Consider the following 19,220-nt stretch of genomic DNA (forward strand, 5'->3'; position numbering starts at 1 on the left):
CTGCCAGGAGCAGTCCCTGAAAGCCCTGCTCACAACTATGTCTGAGCAAATGTTACTGGGACAGCCCTCCTTTTCCTCTACCGAGTCGAGTAACACCAGGGCAGAGCCCCGGTTTATAAATTGTTCTATATCCACCTCAAACCCCTAGACTCAGGGGCTGCTCTCCTAACCTGCAGAGCAGTAAAAACAGCGATCTGGTCCCGGATTGTTAAATAAAAACTCTTTGTTTATTACACAGGTATCACAATTTCTGGCAGTCTCCTGGGCTTCCTAAGAACTGGGCACAACACTTGGTCTTTTCCACCACTCTGCCCTAGTGGCCATTCCTGCTGTGATGACAACACACCCTAACAGAAGAATCCTGGGGGGAGAAGGGCTAACTTGGTTCCCAGTCCCAGGACCAGCACCCATCATTGTGGGAGTCTAGGATGCTGCTTAACTGGTCACACACAGGTAGCAGCGGAAACATCAACTCCATCACACTGCACTCTGCTTGCTGTCTTCACTCAGTCTAGGACCCAAACCCAAGGGACGGGGCCGCCAAGACTGCTGCTTCTTCCCACCTCAATGGCACCATCAAGACAAAACCAAAGCAAACTAAAACCAAAGTGCACAAGTTTTTCAAAATACTGGATCACCAAACTTCCTCCAGTCCACGAGGAGGAGGCACAAAGAAACATAAATGAGCAGAAAAGGCAGCGAGGAAATACTCAGGCAGGACAGGCTTCCCCCCGGCGATCGAGGATCAGGCGTGCAGTAATCCTTCCTGTCCTGAGAAGGGACTGTGGTCCCTGCAGGCATGTGGACTGAAGTACCACTGGCTGCTGGTGACGGTGCCCTCTGCCTCTTCCCAGACTTCCTGGTTTGTCAAAGCTGCTTCCTTACTGGTCTGGGAGGAAAGTTCCACCACCTCGCTGACAAGTCTGTGGACAGAAAAAAGAGAAGGGACAATTTTGCCTGTAGGCAAAACTCTAATGGAGCCCTTAGAAAAACAATTTTAAGAACAACTGCGCATTTGCGTGTGGTACACAAACCACACAGCTTGCCTATGGAGGTCAAAGGACAACGTACAGGAGTCTGGTCTCCCCTTCCATGCCAGTCCTGGGGACTGAACTCGACCTCAGGATTTATTAGCTGAGCCATCTCACAATCCTAAGTGTCTCTGAAAGTGAGCAAAAGTTGTAGGGCTGGGCAGAATGCTTGAATTGGCTGCAAGCTTGGTGGGCACGTGTATGTGTCCACATGTGCATGTGTGTGTCCATGTTGCTGGAGACAGATCCAGGATCTTACACATGCTGAGTAAGAACTCCGGACTCTTGAGTTTTCTCCATTCCCAGCCCTCCCTCTTTTTATTTCTTGAGAAAGCATCCAAGTTCCCCAGGCTGACCTTGAACTGATGATCCTCCTGCCTCAGCCCTCCAAGTAGCTGAGATGGCAGGCCTTTGCTGTCAGGCCTCACAAGCAAGAGTTCTGTATATTGTCTCTCCATAATGCTAGCAGCAGCCAGCCTGGAATGCATGCCTTCATTCTGCCCCAGACTCCTGGGTACCTGGACCTCAGTGGCACGCCTTCCACACCTCAACAGTGAGCAAAGTTTATGTGAGGAGACCTTGTTGGAGCGAACCCAAGAGGTGAGCCTTAGCCCATCGCTACATGGCCATGCCTTCTGTCCATCCAATGGCCACTTGTCCGCATAGACTTTAACGGGCTCTAGGTGACGGAGGGCATGGGCCACGGTGTGGATGTAGGGTGCAGCTGCTCCAATCAGGACACAGATGGAGAAACAGTGTGCTGGCCAGAGAGTGGGAGCAAGCAAAGACCCCGCCTCCCCAGCCCATGTGAGTGATGGCTGACCTACCCGGCAGGACACGGTGGGTATGGCATGCTTCAGAGACCCTGCAGAGCCCTCTAGGCGTCCATCTCTTTAAATACATTAGCATCGTGAGAGCAAACTGAGCAAGGTTCTTCTGGGGTGGCCAAAATGGCTAGGTGGGTAAAGTTACTTGCTGCCAATCCTGCCTTCTGACCTCATTTTGATCCCTGGGACCCACACAGTGGAAAGAGAGAACAGACTCTCAAAGCTGTCCTCTGCCCTGGCATCATGTATGTGCCCAAAGACCAATGTCTGTCTGCCTGTCTCTCTCTGTCACACATACACACACACAGGTGTAGGCATGCAGACAAAATTCCAACCTACAATAACTGGGTGTGATGTTATACGCCTGGTGTTACAGAACTCTGAAAGCTGAAGCAGGAGGTTTGCTATTAGTTCAAAGTCAGACAGAACTAGCCTTCAACTGAGATATCAGCTGGGTGGGGGTCCATCCCCAGCGCCCCAACAGAAAAGATAGGAGAGGCTGGAGGAGCACAATAAAGGGAGTACGGGGAGGTTAGAGAGGAAGGCCACACCTGTGCAGCTCCAGGTCTTTCTCAGTGACCAAGGCCTTCAGTTCCTTCAGCAGATAATCCAGCTGTGCGCTGGCTCCCTGCACCTGTGCGCTGGTATCTGGGGAGCAGATGCTCAGATCACCCAGGAGCTGCACAGTGGTCCTCAGGGCTGGCTCCAGATCATCTGTGGAGACACGGGTCATTAGAGCAGGCCTCTGCTCCCTAAAGCAACATCTGTTTGTGTTGGGTTGGGGTGGGGGTTGGCGGTAGAGTTGGCTCTTCTCTCACATTCCAGAAATAAAGGGCAATGGGAGAGAGGCGGTTCAGCAGAGATCTCACTTGCCCCTGGCAAGTGTGAGTGCCAAGGGCACAGACTGGGGCTGGGGTGCACAGGACACACTGCACAGACAGCTTCCCAGGATGGCTCCCTGTTGGCCAAGGGAGCTGAGGCCAGCTGCCCTCCTGTTCTCCTCCTCTGTTCTTCCATTGGACCCTGTCCTTCCTGGCCTCCTGTTACAAAGTACTGAGCTTCTGGCACTGCACCAGCTGTGGGAGGTGTTGATGCTCTGACAGCCATTAGTGCCCCAGGCCCAGGCCTGCACCACCGTGCAACCAAGCACAGGCCAGAGGGTAAAATCCCCATTCCCCGCACGCGTCTGCGGTACGTGCACCTGCTGCCTGTCTTCGCCTCAGCAGTCAGTGCAGATCCAGTGATGGGCACGGCAAGTCAGCTCTGGGGAGTTTATTTAGGGAGGACGTCTGCAGGTTCCAGGTCAACACTGTGCCCTTTTTTCAGAGCCTGGCTCTCACTTCATAGCTCAGGATAACCTGGATCTTACAGGCTCCCAAGTGTCGAAACGATATCTGTAGGCCACTGTACCTTTCACGGGTTGTTGTGTAGCCCAGGCTGGACTCTAACTACGGAGCTCTAGTGATCCCCTCCTGCCTCAGTCCCCGAGAGCTGGGGTTACAAACATACAACTGTGCCCAGTCCCACTCTGCTACTTCTAGGAGAAACTTGAGGGTCCTTCGCTTCAGGTGTCCTTAGGGGTCCTGAGAGCAGCCACTAGACATGAGGGTAAGAGCGGTACACAGAGCTAACCTTCTCCCGAGGTGGGCTGCTCCAGACAACCACCGAAGTGCATGGAGCACTGGCCGACCACTGACCTCCTCGCCAACACCCACCCCAGTGCTAGGGCCCAGGCCTCAGGACCAGTTCAGGAACCCCGCCCGTCCCCACAGTGCCACCCGGCTGTGAGGTCAGCAGCCTGGGGACAGAATCTCTCAGTTGCCCATGTCCTACCCACACTGGTGAGAACATGGGTTCCGAGACCACGCAGAGCTGAGGCACATAGGATGTCACATGCGGGCCCTGGGACTCCTTCCTGCCATGGAGATGCCTACCTAGGAGCCCCTGCCCACTTCCTTCCGTGTGGACCGCCTGCACGGGAAGCTCATGTCGCGTGGTGTCCAGGGCTCTGCCCAGGGTCTTGTACTCCTCTTTGAAGCGCTCTAACACAGGCTGAAGAGGGCTCAGCACTTCAATCTGCCGGTGGGAGCAGACAGTGTAAGACATGCTGAGCTCACCCACACAGAAAGGAACTCTCTGTGGGACGGGATAGGCCTTGCATAAGCTAAGCCCTGCTCTGGCACTGCATGTCTCCAGCCTCACCGACCAGCCTGTCCAGCCACCAGGATCCACTCTGACCTGGCCTGGATGGGTCACAGTCACTGTGTTAAACACCAGGGTGGGATGGCAGCTGATTTTCCTGCCACCAGAGCTGGCAGGTGCCAAGGATTCCTCTGCACAGCATGTGGCAGACAGGTGTCCACACACAGTATGTACTAGCTGGTTTTGTGTGTCAAGTTGACATCAGAAAGGAAGGAACCTCAGCTGAGGAAATGCCTCCACAAGATCCAGCTGTAAAGCATTTTCTCAACTACTGATGGAGGAAGGCCCAGCCCATGGTGGGTGGTGCCATCCCAGGGCTGGTGGTCCTGGGTTCTATAAGAAAGCAGGCTGAGCAAGCCATGGGGAGCAAGCCAGTAAGCAGGACTCCTTCATGGCCTCTATATCAGAGCTCCCGCCTCCAGGTTCCTGCCCTGTGTGAGTTCCTGTCCTGACCACCTTCAGTGATAAACAGTGATATGGAAGTGTAAGCCAGAAAGACCCTTTCCTCTCAAACTTCCTACAGCACCATGCTGACACCAGGAGCCTGAGCAGAGCAGTCAAAGAGCAATTGGTGACACCCTGATTCTCCCTCCCTTGTGTGCCCGGGGTGCTTCGGGAGCATGCTCAGATCCACCTGGGCATCAAGGGCAGCGGCCAGCTCCTGCTGTTTCTGTCGGAGAAGCAGCTGGCGCCGCAGCTCCAGTGCCTGCCTCTGCAGCCTCTCCTTCTCACGGAACATGGCTGCCAAGTCTTTCTCTGCCTTCTCCTCCAGCAGAGCCAGGTTGTTCTCCATCTATGGGCACAAGACAGACTCAGGTGGGGTGGGGAGAGGACAGAACACACGTGTGCTCATGAGGCAGAGCTCTGCTCACCTTCACAGACAGCAGGGTCATCAGCAGCGTCTGTGACTCCATCATGTCCATGGTCTCCTGCAGATCCTGTGGGGGTCCAGCTCTTCAGTTCCCAGTGGACCTGGCTCTACCCATGGCAGAACCCCCACTTCTGTGTACTTTATAGGTTCAAATAGAACATGTCTGCTCAGCTGAGATGGAGCCACACTCTCATCTTGCCTGACATACAATTATGTGTGTCCCTGTTCACTGTGTGGGCACACAGATCCGAGCAAGGACCCATGGGCACCATAACCCATGAGGGCCAGTTGCTTCTGTCCCTGGAGCCCTGGGTGCAGGGAGTCAGACCTTCTCTCTGTCCCCATGCTCACCCGTCTCTTCTTTTGAAGTGTCCTTTTTTTGTCACAGCTGACAAAGGATGTGGACTTAGCTTTGTCTGTCATGTCGCTGTCTGGCCTGGAAGCCTTCCTGGACAAGACTTTGTCTGAAATAAAGACCATGTCATTTATTTTAAAATAAATCACTTGGTGTTTGAAGAGGTAACCCGTGCTAGCCTAAAACTCAATCCTCCTGCCCCAGCACTGCCTGGGACCTGTGGCTGACACCCCACCTGGGACCTACACCTGCTGCTGCCACTCAACCTTGCTGGGGATCAGACCAGCATGGCAAGCTGGGAGCACACTGGGACTCACAATCCCAGGCTTGGTGTACATGAAAGGTGCATGCTGCTCTCGCAGAGTGCATCAAACAGCAACAGGGCTATCCAAGGGTGGGGAGCATCCTTGCAAGCTTCGCCCTAAAGTAAAGAACCCACTTACCATCGATGGCGGAGAGGTCTAGGTCTGGTAGGTTCATGCCACGCCCTTCCAGCATGGTGGACTGCAGGTTGCCTGTCCCCATCAGTTGGCTCTCATCTGCTCAAAAATGCCAAGGTCAGTGCCACGGGACAGTGATGCAGAGACCCACACCCCTTAGTACTGCTCGAGGCCCCCAGGACTGCTTCTTTCAGGGGTGTGTGTGCTGGACTCTCCTGGATCCTGAGATCTCTGCAGCTGAGCTGAAACAGTACCTCAGCATTGCAATGTCTGCACACATTTGTTTTGGAGCTGGGCCACTTCCTTGTGACTTTTGGTGGGTGGAGCCACAGCTGTTGTTTGAGACTTTGGTGAGCAGGACGCACCTGGCCAGGTCAGCAGTATCAAAGCTGAGCAACCAATGTTTTATCCTCTTGTTGTCATTGCTGGTAGCTGTCCCTGTGCCACAGCACATGGCGAGCCTCAGTCTCCCCATGTGGCCAATGACCCTGAAGTGATCTGGTCTCCACTTCCCAATGCCACGGGGCTGTAGCCGAACCCCTAAGGCGTCAGCAAGCAGGAGCTCCGGCCATTCCCTCCCTGCTCTCTGGCTCTGCAGGGACTTCTGTGGACATAGGCTGTGCCCTCAGACACTCTGCCCCATGTTCCCTTGACAAACACTTGAGCCCTGTGCTGTCTGACACAGACTCCATGATGGCCAGTTTCCAGTCGCTAGCCTGACACAATCTGTAATCACCTGGGAAGTGAGGGACTGTCTGGGTCAGACTGGCCCGCCAGCATGACTCTGTGTGGTTGTCTTCATTGCTCTGGGGGATGCCTGGCAACCTCTTTCCTGATCCTAGAGTCCCTTTACCCAGCCACTTGTCCCCTCCACAGCCAGGCCCCACCTCTGCTCCTAGGCACTGTGCTGGCCTTCCTTCCCTCAGGTGGCTTCTCTCCTTTGGCTGCTACAGAAACCTGTTATGGGAACAGAGAGTTAGGAGGTCCAGCCATCTTCCCTTTGATGTTCTTCCCAGAGGGACTCTTAAGAGTTCTGTGTATACAGGGCACACATTTTGTTAAGCAATCACATGCATAGGACACAGGAAACTAATAGCACATCTGCTGACCCTCCTTCAGCACCTAGGCCTCTCTTGAGGCCTGTGCTGTGCCGAGGCCTGGAGGCCCACTTCCTGTAATGTTCCCAGGATGACTGTACATATTACTACACTGCCATAAGTCTCCAAAGCTTACAACCAACCAACAGGACCACCACAAGGAACGGTTCTATGTTGACAGTTACCACAGATCAGCAAGAAGAAGCGTGGTGGGGTGGTGCTGTGGTTCACACCCTTCTCCTTCATCACTAGGGCAGGTGACCTCTGAAGACAAGGAGGCAGCAGCATGGGACAAGAAAACTAACCCACTTCTTGCAGAAAGCACCCAAGCATATTCTACTGGAGTAGAGAAGTTTGCCACGAATAAAGGTCACTCTGGGCATCCATCAGCAATGGCCCTGGCTTTCTGGGCCAGCCTCAGAGCCCGCAGTCTCCAGGCAGGTGCCAGCCAGGCCCTCAAGGGAACAAAGAAGAATAGAGCATAAACTCTGCTTCTCGCCCGCCTGACAGCCTGGCGTGTGTCTGCCCTGCCATGCTCACGCTGGCATTCCTGCTGGATATTGAAGTATTGAGAGCTGGTGGTTCATTAGACCCTGTCACAAAATAAGAATACTGGTATTTCACTCTGGCATCCACATGTGCATGCATGGTTGCACAAGCTGGCACAGTCACATTCACACACACATGCGTGCACACACACACACCTGGTCAAAAGTTTGCAGCAGAAGGATCTCTGCGACTCTAAGCCTGTCTGGCCTAATCTGTGAGCCACAGGTGTGTGAGTTTGTTGGCAGACAAGGTGAAGAATGACTGAGGACGGCTGCTGGTGTTCATTTCTGGCCTGCAGGTGAACGCACACAGACACGTGTACACACACACACACAGGCCAAGCACCTCTCATCCAAAACCTGAAATCTGAAAAAACTAAATTTTAGATCCCGGCATTCTCCTGCCCTACACCTTTGCTCAGGACATAGACATGAGGCCCTCCAAGAATCCCCAACCACTGAGAGAATGCCCCACTTGCCCAGCCCTTCTGACATCCATTCTGCCCCAGGAGAAAACAGCAGGTGTTACCATGACAACACAGATACTCAAGACTCCAGCCAGATGCAGGGGCCACCTGCTGCATTAGAAGGCTCAGCAGCAGGGTTCTTGACCCAAAACATCATACGTGAACACACGGGGGCGCTGTGGCTAAGCCTTCCAGGTATCTTCAGCAACAGCTTAAATGGACCAGGGATAACTATCTTTGGGAATCTGCCTGTAGGGTGATGTGAGAATCCCTTCCCTCAGGCGTGGTCTCCAGACACTGTCCCAGGAACCCTCGAAACCCCACCACTGTTCTCAGGGCACAGTCCAGGCAGGGGCTGAACATAAACATTCTGATTATAACCTGAGCTTGACAGATAGTCTGGAACCTGGAGGCCAGAGGCCCAAAGGCCTGCACTGCAGGGGTGAGGCGTCACTGCAGGGGTGAGCACACACTGCAGGGGTCACTGCAGTGATGACCACGAGGCCGACTGGGCTCCTCAGGGCCCTCCGTGACCTGAATGTGCTTCCCTTCCAGGTGAGCACCGCAGCTTGCAGGTGCTGGAGGACTGTGGGGCAGCAGGAAGAACTGCTAGCCTTGTTATCCATATTGTCTGAAAATATCGCACAGGACATTCCCCAAGTGAGCACCACCTAAGGAGGACCTTTCACAGCATTCTGGGTAGGAAAGCAAAATGTCCCATGGCAATTGTGCCTGTGATCCACACCAAGGGCCTGCTGTCCGAGCCTGCCCTTAGGAACTGCCTGGTTTATCCAGGGGAAGGTCCTGAAAAACAGGCTTGACAAAATAGAGGCCCCAAAGCAAGAGGGGCAAGGAAGAGGTGCAGAGGCCGTAAGACCATGGAGACTGACGGATGCTGACGCTACACTCGCCAGACTCATCACTGTGTCTAAGCCCGGATGTCACAGAGACATCTGGCAAAGGCCCCAAAGGCGTCCTCCAGGATCGGACAGTGGCCGCACACGTGCCCTCCACCCCATCCACTCACAGTGGCTCTAGGAGGAAAGGACTTCATTACCTTTTTTGCTTTCTTGTCATATTGCAGGTAGCGCGACTCTACCACTCTTCCTCCTGCAGGGGACACAGTGTTTGTCATAGAATATGAATACTGTAGCAGGAAGACCCAGAGCGTGACCAGGACCCTACAATGGAGAGAAGGACTGGCCCTTCATGCTCAATGACAGGAAAATCAGCCAGCCTTCTGTTCCTGCAGACTGGCTCCTTCAGCCTTCCAGGTATGCACAGGGCAGCTACTGCATGCAGCAACCATCACAGGCTACTCGGTGTTTACGAGACATTTATAGAAGGCCTCTTGCATGCAGGTCCTCAGACTAGGAACAAGCATCAGGGCATCAAGTAGGATCAAATACGGAAACATTCTAGAAAGTGAAAGCCAGGTGCCAGTGGCACGGCTCACTGGCTAGAGGGCTTGTCACCTAGCCTGATGACTTCAGTTCCATGCATAGGACCAAGATGGAAGGAGAGAAATTCCTCCCCAGCCTATCTGCTGACCTCAGTCCTGTGCACCGTGGCAGCCCCATCCCCCTTCAGGTAAATAAGTGTAAGTTTTTAAAAAGGTTGCAGGAGAAATGGCTCATTGTTTGTTGCTCCTGTGAGGCCTAGAGTTTAGTTCCCAGCAGCCACCTGGAGTATCACAACCAACCGCAGCGTCAGTTCGAGGGTATTCAACGGGCTCTCGAAGACTCACTACCATCTGTGACATCAGTTCTAGGGGATCCAGTGACCTCTCTAGTCCCAGAGCAGCCCCACAGGAGCTCATAGGCGCCTCTCACCCACCAGTTAACAAACCAAAACAACAAAACATCCACGCCTTCTTGGATCCTCCCTGCCCTGGGGAGTCTGTTCTGTGCTTCAAACTCTTGGCCTTGTTTTTCCTGCCTTCTTATTCTTTATATCAGCAGAGATAAAAGACCCATTCCTGGAACCCTAGAGGACAAGGCCATGATGTCCCTGCTGTGTAGGCAGGAATTTGGGGATCTCTCCCAAGATCCACTGAGGTGTCCAGGGCACCGGAGAAGGCTGTAAAGGGCCCAGTGAGTTCGCCCAGAACTTGCAGCCATGAAAAAGCTTGCAAAGTGCAGCTACACGTGGGATTCTGGGCCTGGTTCACTTAAACTCTCTTGAGCCTGCAGCTAAGACAAACAGGCACACTGGCCTGAGTGCCCAGCCTAGATCTCGGAGCCTGTTTACCAAGCACAGAACACTCTAAATCATTCCTCTCAGCTGGGCCTTGTTCCTCTCCACCTCAGCCACCCATGCTTCTCAAGAAATGAAGCTACCAGGTTAAAAACAACAACAAACTGAGGGCAGGAAGAGCCAGGCCACATGGCTCCGGCTCCTGCATGGTCAGTCCCTGCGTGAACCATGGCTGCCTCTTTCCTTTAGGGGTTATGCCCACAAATGTTCCTCTTCCACCGATTCCTGCCTTGACCATGGGTGGGACCCTCCTGAGACTCGGTCAGACGCAGGCTTCCTTTGGTGGCTGCTAAGCTTCGGCCCAAGGTAGGCCCCGGCCCCACCCATCCCACAGTGTGGGCCTGCTTCACTTATAGGTGGATTCTTTTCCCACCACTCTACAGTCCCTCCCTCATCTCTAATTCTCCCCCCTCTTAGGCCCAGCCCTTCAGTCTCTGACGGAGACTGTCCCGGGAAGGACAGGACCCCATCCCTGAGGTACTGTCCTACCCCATGCCGCTGAAGCCCCTGATGTCCCCTGGGCTCTGGCAGCTGTGTCCTTGGGCTGCCTCAGCTCTACAGACATGACACGCTGCTCCCCTTCCCCTGCATCCCACTGCCTAGCCCTGCTTCACACAAACACTCTAAGATCTCCACACTGGTTGTCTGTTCTCCTTAGGTCTCTGTCTCCTCCAGAACGTGTGCCGCACTCTCTCATCACCGCAGGACCCCACCAAGACACTGCCCAAGTGCAGCAGCCACCAGCAGCCCAGGTCGTCGTGGGGCTACCAGCAGCTTTGGACCCAGGACTCAGGGCTCCTTCCTCCTTCAGAACTCAGTCCAGGCTGAGACAGGCTGGCCTGCGGCTGGGTCCTTCAACCCCTAGGTCTCAGAGCCTCTGGGCACCCCAAGCCCTATCCCTTATTGCCAACCAGCAGCTGCCCTATGAGAGCCACCTGGGCCTCGTGGGTTTCTGGCGTGCCGGGTGGCTTTCCCTGCAGGGCTGGGGATGTCTGCATGCTAGGCTTGTGGCTACAACTGGACTTGCAGGCAGCGCCTGACTGTGCTGCTCAGGCTGGCCTCATACTCCTGGTCTGAGAAGACTCTCCTGATTAAGCCTCCCAAGGGCCGGGATGACAGGTGTGTGCCACTATTGCCAGCTAGGAAACCTCAGGTTTGATGAAAGACAGGGGGATCTGTGGTCTTGGTTCCTTCCAACAGCGAGGACACCACCGTTCTGAGCATTCTGTCATCATGGACTAACAAGTCCTCCACACAAGGTAACACAGGTTGCCTGTTCTCCTTTGGTCCCTGCCTGCAGTCATCTAGCAGTGGGAGTCTCCATGACGACTGTGTCACCCTGAGGACAAGGCGGTATCAATAAAACCAGGCAGCATGCAAACATACCGAGGTTATAAACAAGGCCACCAGGCTGGGGCCACTAAGTGACAGGGTGTGACTTTGGCATGGTGAGGGCCCAAGTTCCATCCCTGCCATCTTAATAAACAAGCAAACCAACACCTGCTGGGATGAAGCTCAGTGGTTAGGCACTTGCCTAGGATATGCGAGGTCCTGGACTCCATCCCTAGGACTACACCCCATCCCCTACCCCAAACTCGCCAGGTCCAGGGATCACTGTCAACCCCAAGGGTACAAGAAGAGACAAAACACCCCCAACTTGTGCTAGACCCCCACATGTATGCCATGCGCACTCCCCCACGACCTACTGCCCAGAGTATAATTAAGGAAAGCAAGAGTGAGGGGTTGAAGAGCACCCCCTGCCCTGGCAGGAGACCTGAGTTTGCTTCCCAGCACCCACACCCACCCAGCTCAGCAGGTGTCAGGGTGGAAATGGATATGGGGCCCTGTGCCACCAGCACCTTCCAGAGTCGGGACTGCAGCTTCTGCAGAGGAATGCAGGCCTGGCCTCCAGGCCTGCACCTTCAAAGCCTGTCTTGAGAGCCTGATGCCATCCATGGAAGACTCCGACTCTCCAGAGGACCACTGCAGTCAAATGACACCTCAGCGACGAAAACTACCAGTTCGCTAAGGCAAGCCACTGAGCAAAGAAAGCTTCAGACTTGTATCTGTGTCCTCCTCTGTCCTCCCAATAACTCGACCCTTTCATGAACTAGATGGCAATACACTGAGGCAGGAGGATCAGGACTTTAGTGGCCATGAAATTGGGCTCAATGAGTCTGTCTGTCTGTCTCTGTCTGTCTGTCTGAAATCCAGCCAGCAAGAAATTCAGCATGTAAGCTCCTTCTAGCCAAGCTCACTGACCCCACGTGGAAGGACAAAGTGACTCCCGTGGTCTGTCCTCCACCTTCAACAGTCACGCTATGGCAAGCACAGCACTCCAATGAGATGAAGACACGCGGAATAACCAAGTTAAACAAACATTAATGGAGACAGATAGACAGACAGAAAGACGCTTTCTGAAAGGACCCGGCAGCCCTCACCTTGCGCTCTCCTTCCCTTTGTCTTGGGCACAGCTCCAGCACCAGCAGCTGCAGGCTTCCTGCGGGAGAGAGGAGAGAGAATTGCTGCTCATGCAGGTGGAGAGCTGTGCAGACACCAGAGCTGCCTGCCTCCTTCTCACAGTGGGAGCTGGGCCCTAGGTGAGGGCTGCTCCCAGGACAGGCTCCACAGGAAGGTGCCACATTTCTCACACCTTCGAGGAAGTCAGAACAGCGGCTGAGGGCTTCCCTCCCTCAGATGCCTCAGTGTGACTCAGAGCCTCTTAGGACAGAGAGGGAGCAGAGCTTACCCCCAGGGCAAGATCCCTGTCTCTTCAGGTTGGTGTGATAACAGCAGACAGGTGAGGGCTTAGGGATGGGACTGGGGATTTGACAAGGCCACATGTGGCCCAGGGGCATGGGGGATGGGAAGGAAAGCAAGAGAAAACAGATCTGGAACATTCTGGATCTGTTCTTTCAGCTGCAGTTGTAGAGATGAGGTGGGCAGGGTAGGGGTAAGGGGCTACGACACAGCCTTCTCTGCAAAGGGTCAGCTCTCGAGCCTCCCCCCCAACTATTCAACTCTGCATTCTAGTACCAAGGCTGACACAATGGGTAGACCATGTGGACAAAACTTTACTAAGTTAGCAACATCTGGGATCACACAACATTCATATGTCACAGAACAGTTGTATTTCTTCAAACAAATGGATTTTTTAAAAATAAAGATGTATTTACTTTATATATATGAGTACAATGTCATTGTCTTCAGACATACCAGAAGAAGGATCCCATCACAGATAGTTGTGAGCCCCCGTGTGGGTGCTGGGAATTGAACTCAGGTTCTCTGGAAGAGCAGTCAGTGCTCTTAACTGCCTAGCCATTTCTCCAGCCCCCAAATAGTTGTATTTTCAATATCTTTTATTTTTATTTCTTTATTTCGCATATGTCTCTATGGTGTTTGTGTGAGTACAGATGTTCAGGTGTGTCAGGGACAACCTCAGCATAGGTCCTCACCTTCTACCTTTCTCATCCATGGCTGTGTATGCCAGGCTAGCCCTTGCTCCTACTCCTAGAGACTGTCCTGCTGTGGCCTCCCATGTCCCTGTGGGAAGTGTTAGCATTCTGCCTAAGATCCACCCCACACTTACCTGGCAGCAGCCAGGTATGCCCCGCCCCATAGACCTGGCCCACTATAAAAGGGGATACTTGCCCCTCTTCTCTCTCTCTCTCTCTCTGTGTGTGTGTGTGTGTGTGTGTGTGTGTCTGCCTCTCTAACTCCCATCCTCTGCCCTGAAAAAACTCTATTCTATACCATGTCTGCGTGTGTGTGGTACCTCAGGGGGAACATTACCCTAAACCCCTCTCTTTTTATGCCCCCTTCAGGAAGCTGCAAGCAGTTTTTATGTGGCTTCTGGGGACCTAAGCTCAGGTTGTTGGGCTTGTTTAGAGAGCAGATCAATCTCACTTCCCAGCCCTGGCTGGGCCCGGCACCTCACAGGTGAAGAGCGTTTGCTGCTCTTGCAGAGGCCTTGAGTTCAGTCTCCAGCGCCCAGGCCAGATGGCTCACAATCACCTGTAGTTCCAGCTCCAGGGGATTCCAACCAGGCTGGGAGCTGGGGGTTCTGATGCTGGCATCCCCCTGCAGTGGGGGCAAACACGGGCCTATGGGAGAACGTGGGCCATGTAGCTCTACAAAGTGCATGTGCACCTGTTGTCCCTCATGGTGCCCTAAAGCCTGCGCAGCACTCATGGAGGCGTCAGAAACATGGCCTTGTCCTGTCCTGTGTCCACTGTGCGTCCCCACTCTCTGCCCCCTGCCTTTCAGGGCTGGAAGTCTCAGGTTCAGGAGGCTCCCACCATAGACCTCTTCTCTTAGCGTTTCAGTTGTATGTAGCGTGTGGTGCTAGTGTGCCATGACATACACACAGAGGGCAGAAGACAAAATGTGTAGTCAGTTCTCCACTTTCACCATATTAAACCCAAACGGAGGATCATGAGGCTTGGCAGCAAAAGCCTTTACCCGCTGAGCCCTTACACCCACTTGGCCTTCATAGAGCATCCTTTGTTGTACCCAGTCACATCAGCCTTCATCCTTCAGAATCTTATGAAGCAAACACCCACGGGTGTGAGCCAGGGCTAAAGGGGAGTGCAGCAAGCAACTCTAGAGCTCCTGAGGCCTAGGAAAAGGTCTGCGCTGGACTGCGACTAGAGTGCTACCATGGGGGGTCACGTTTTTCCTTTAAAAAAGGCTGGGTGGTGGTGACACACGCCTTTGATCCTAGCACTCGCAGGCAGAGGCAGGCAGATCTCTTTGAATTCAAGGCCAGCCTGGTCTACACTGCTCCCGGTCAGCTACACAAAAGTAATACTGTCTCCAAGGGGAAAAAGAGAGGGAGAAAAAGTCCACTAAAGTCCACGCACAGCCCCAAGTCTGAGCTGCATCCGGGACGTCGTGAGCACGCACCGAGGCGACTCAGAGCCAGGGCTTTCGGCCTGGGGCTTGGGCATTCGCTCATGGGATCCCACTTCCTGGGAGCCCGGCCAGGATCTGGTCTCTGGCCAACCCTCAGGAGCCCCTAAATTCCGCCCTTCTGTGATGCCAACTCACCCTGCGTCCCGCGCTGAGGAATCCGCCATTCTCCCGCCTTCCACTCAAAGGCAAGCGTCTCAGGGTCCCGCCCGCTCGGAGGCAGGGAGTAGCGCGGGAGGCTGGAGGCGAGTTCCGCACGCAGGCGGCGGGGCGGGCACCAAGCTCGCTACGGTTTAGCCTGGTCCAGAGCGCCGAGAGAGGGCGCGGCCTCAAGACGTCCGTCAGTCGCGTGGGCTTCCGGCCCTAGGCTGGGCGGGCTGAGCAGTGCGGACGCAGCCCCGCCCCTCTCCGTGGCGGCTGGAACGCACCAACCGCAGGGCGTTTGCCGCGCGCCTTCGCGCGGGGCGTGGCCTCGGGGCGCCCCGCCTCTCCGACGCGCTGGCGCCCGCCTACTCAGCGCCTCCGGAACCCGGAAGTGAGATCGCACGGGGGAGCGGCGGGCGAGGCTGGTCGCTTGGGGCGGGGCGGCCCGGAGCAGCGGGCGGGCTGGCCGGGGACCGGTGGCGCGCAGCGGCCGAGGTCCAGGTGAGTTCTCGCGGCGGCGGTGAGTGAGACCCGAGCCGGGGCTGTGCACAGGGTTGCTGCTGGGGTCCAGGGGCGGGAGGGCAGGATGCGGCCTGGGGGACGCGTAGACGCTGAGCGGGTTGAGACTGGCGGGCTTACGGTGGCTGAGGAGAGGACGTGGCTAAGGTGTCATCTGGGGGCTCTCGGGAAACGGGGGAGACCAGGGAGGCGGAGCCGAGGGGCTGTGCTGGGAAAGGGGCTTCTGCACTCGCGGTCCGAGCCTAGGGTGTCGGAGAGGCGCCAGACGCTCAGAGAATGGAAAATGGTGTGTGGCAGCCCGCTGTTGCGGGGTGGAACGTGTAAAAGAGTGGGCCTGGAAAGACACGCAGAAACAGTTCCTCCGAGGGCCGGAGGAGGGGAGAGGAGGAGGAAAGGGAGATGACGGGGTGCAGCCTCTGGAGGCTCGCCCCCGCCTTCCCCTCTTGATTCATCTTCCTGACTTCACACCCGGACAGCTGGGTGATCCGCCAGGGCGAGTCCCAGCACCCTCTGGCTTCTCTCTCTGCCTTGATAGGCACATCACTTTGAGCTCAAGAGAGGAGTAGCCGCAGTCTCGGGGAGGTTGTGGGGGTGGGAGGGTGGTTCTGACACCCCGAACTGCCTTTCAGAAGAAAGGGAGCGCTGTAGGGTGGAAGCCATTCTCAAAGGAGTCGCATCCTTGGACTTAAATGGGAATTTTTTAAAAAACGACTTACAGGAAATGTATCCCCCTGCGGTGGCTGAGAGCGCAGTCCCGTGGAGGCACAGCTACCTGCAAATCGTTCTCTATCTGGGGACCCTTACCCCAAGGCTTTATAGGGGAGACCTTTGTGCCTCTTTGGCTCACTTTCCAGCACTTTAAGACATCCACCTGGAGCCCCTCAGGTTATATCTCCTTCCCTTGGTGGATATTGTCTAGTCTTTGAGATTTCCGTATCTAAAGGTGTCCAGGAAGGGCTGCAGGTGGCATGAGCAACTATAAAGTTGTTGTCACCAGCCTGTCTGCTGCCACAAGGGCCTGGAGCTGCCTGGTTTTGATTGGCATCACATTCTCCTCCCTCCCCCTCCCCATTGTCAGTATTCCCTGTCTGCTGTGTGCTTGCAGAAAGCAAGCCAGGTTTAGAGCTCCATTTGGTACAGGAATCTGGATATAAAGGAAGCTTCAGAGACATGACTGCCCCATTCACTTCGAGAATGTTCTGGAAGAAAGCTTTCAGCTTAGCTTGCCCAAGGCACACGGTGCAAGTCATGCCTCTTGGAATAGCGGAGACTTGTTGGTCCTAAGACCCCAGGAAGGACATGAGACTTCCTTCTGCGTGACCACCCTCGTTCTCCTGCTCACTGGGATCTGTGACTCAGTGGAGGTCTCTTGGTAGAAGCAAGCGCCCTGTTTGGGGTCTGGCCTGGGGCAAGACTCTGCCCATTTCTCCTTTGGCTTGGCCTGTGTCAGCCTTTTTCCAGAGCTAACCCCACTTATTATCTTTCTTGTCTCTGGTACACACCCTTTGGTTTTATGCAGCTCTGACTGTCTGTCTCTTGCCTTGCAAAGGCTGGGGATGGATCTTAGAACCTTGTGCATGCTTGCTGGGTAAGTGTTCCACCGTGGGGCCACACCTCCAATCAGGATGTTACCTGCATGAAGCACAATGCTCTGGCTTTGACCTCCTTCTTGGGTAAAACCCTCTCAAGTCTAGCTGGTACCTTGTGGGTCAGGTGGGGACTCAGGACTCCTGGGCTTGAGTCCCTTCCTGACAAGAGACCATGAACTTGTGTCTCTTCTTTCCTTATCTTTCTGGAGTAACATGTGGTGAATGGGTCCAAGATTAACCAAGCAAGAGCTTGTGCCAAGCGGAGAGCAGAACTGAGATCTATATCCTTGTGCCTCAGAGAGACAGCTATTGTCCCTTTACATGGAGAGAATGGCATTCCCATTAGGAAGACCTTCACAGTGACAGGTGGCATGAGTTATCACAGGGGCAAAATTGAGGACACTGAAAGCAAGATTTGGGGTGTCGGGGGTCCACTATGTTTCCTAGGAAAAGGTGTCTAGTCTGCAACCAACCCTGGGAAGCCATGTCAGTGATGAACCCAGGATGACAGGAACAGGTGCCCTGACGCTCTGCTTTTTGGGACACTTGCTGTGGCCTTTGCTTTAGTGTGTTTCAATTTTCTTTTCTACTCAGCCACCAGGAGAGGGTCCTTGTTCCTACTTTCCTTCCCAAAATGGACTCAGGAAGGTGCTGGCCTTGGAGATGGATCCCCTAGGCTTTTCTAGAACCAGGAAGTGAGGCATCCCCAGCACCCTCAGAGAGCAAAAGGCCAACAAGTCTGTGTCTGTGTTCCCCAACCCTCTAAAATAGCCTTCACCCAAGTTTGGTTGTCAAACTGTCCTGACATCTGGTGTGGGGCCATTATTTGCCCCAGGGCCACCTGTGCACCATGCGATGCTATAGTGTCCCCAGCTTGCACTGGCAGGATGCAAAGTTGACCAAAGATGATGAGTTGTGTGGAGTGGAGCGGGCCACGTGGAAGGGACCCAAGGTGGCCTTAGATGCTGTACTGCAGTCCCTGCTGGCCTCAGTGCATCTCAGGGTCATCTGCAGGAGTCCAGAGAGGTGGGGACACCTTGGTTTCTAGATTCTGCTAGCGCTGCAGGGGGAGAGCAGGGCAGGTGGACCAGCCTGGCAGGCACAGCAGGGCCATTGTTCCCCTTCTCCTTGTATCACTACTAACCTGAGTTTCTGGAGACTCTGTCCCTGTCTGGAAACAAACTGTCGCTTTTGTTGCAAGATTAGCTATACCAGACTTCATTCTCAGAGGTTGCCCGACTGCCATGCCTCTGATAAGCTGCATTATCTCCTTCATGGGCCCAGGCCCTCAAGGTAGCGTCCTTTCCCACGCGGCACACACGTTGAGCTTCTTTAGAGGGGTGTGTGTGTATTGCCAGCCCCTCCTCTTCCTGTTCTTTTCCCTGTCTCACCAATGACCGTTACATAGCTGCTTCACCTCAGAGGGGAAGGCCATCCACTCTGGGGCTCATCTGACTGATAATCCACTCTCAGGTGTGGGCCTCAGTGCCCCACCTGCTAGGCCCTTGTGTCTTTGAGATCCACAATCCAGCTGTGCCAGGCAGCCCTTGCCCGGACCACCATTCAGTCAGGCCCAGGCGTGGCCTCCTCACAAAGCAAGACAGGCCCTTCTCTTCTGCCCTTGAGGTCCCGGAGGGGCAGAACAAAGGGCCTTGTCTCTGCACTTCAGTCCACTTTGTCTGGGAAAGGCCTCCATGATTGGCCACATTGGAAAAATGCCGCTGACAATCTGGGCAGATGCTAATTTCCTACTCAAGACTCCCTGAGAAGTGATTCAAAAGTTCAGTCTGGAGGATTGTTGGATGATGAATAAGCTGGCAGAGTTGACTCATTATGTAGGTCCTGCCTCTGCCATGTGTCGTACACACATCTATGAGTGTGAGAGAGATGGACAAGCTAGCTGCTTCTGACAGGCTTGCGTCTGCCACAGACTGCATGGAGCCGAGCTAGAGCTGCTTCTGAC

At 54.5% G+C, this 19,220-nt stretch overlaps 2 protein-coding genes across 15 annotated transcripts in view; one reads left to right on the plus strand and one right to left on the minus strand.

The window, feature by feature from the left end:
- Positions 1-205: 205 nt before the first annotated feature.
- On the minus strand, positions 206-15,359 carry Haus8 (HAUS augmin like complex subunit 8). The gene is given in 12 exon segments (XM_052162316.1): positions 206-780; positions 782-923; positions 2,410-2,572; positions 3,793-3,934; positions 4,695-4,853; positions 4,933-4,998; positions 5,283-5,395; positions 5,730-5,825; positions 6,614-6,683; positions 8,896-8,948; positions 12,536-12,594; positions 15,144-15,359. Coding segments are annotated over 12 exon segments (1,251 nt in total). The 5' UTR covers positions 15,173-15,359; the 3' UTR covers positions 206-621.
- Positions 15,360-15,546: 187 nt separating this feature from the next.
- The window catches only part of Myo9b (myosin IXB), an 88,638-nt gene continuing 84,964 nt past the window's right edge, over positions 15,547-19,220 (plus strand). For 8 of the 14 annotated variants that reach the window (XM_052162616.1, XM_052162617.1, XM_052162624.1 and 5 more), the window contains exon 1: positions 15,547-15,650. The gene's annotated coding sequence lies outside the window, so the exon portion shown is untranslated. The remainder of the gene's footprint in view (positions 15,651-19,220) is intronic. The other 6 variants (XM_052162620.1, XM_052162621.1, XM_052162622.1 and 3 more) reach the window with 1 other exon arrangement.

Source organism: Apodemus sylvaticus, chromosome 18 (genome assembly GCF_947179515.1).
Source record: "Apodemus sylvaticus chromosome 18, mApoSyl1.1, whole genome shotgun sequence".
NCBI lineage: Eukaryota > Metazoa > Chordata > Mammalia > Rodentia > Muridae > Apodemus > Apodemus sylvaticus.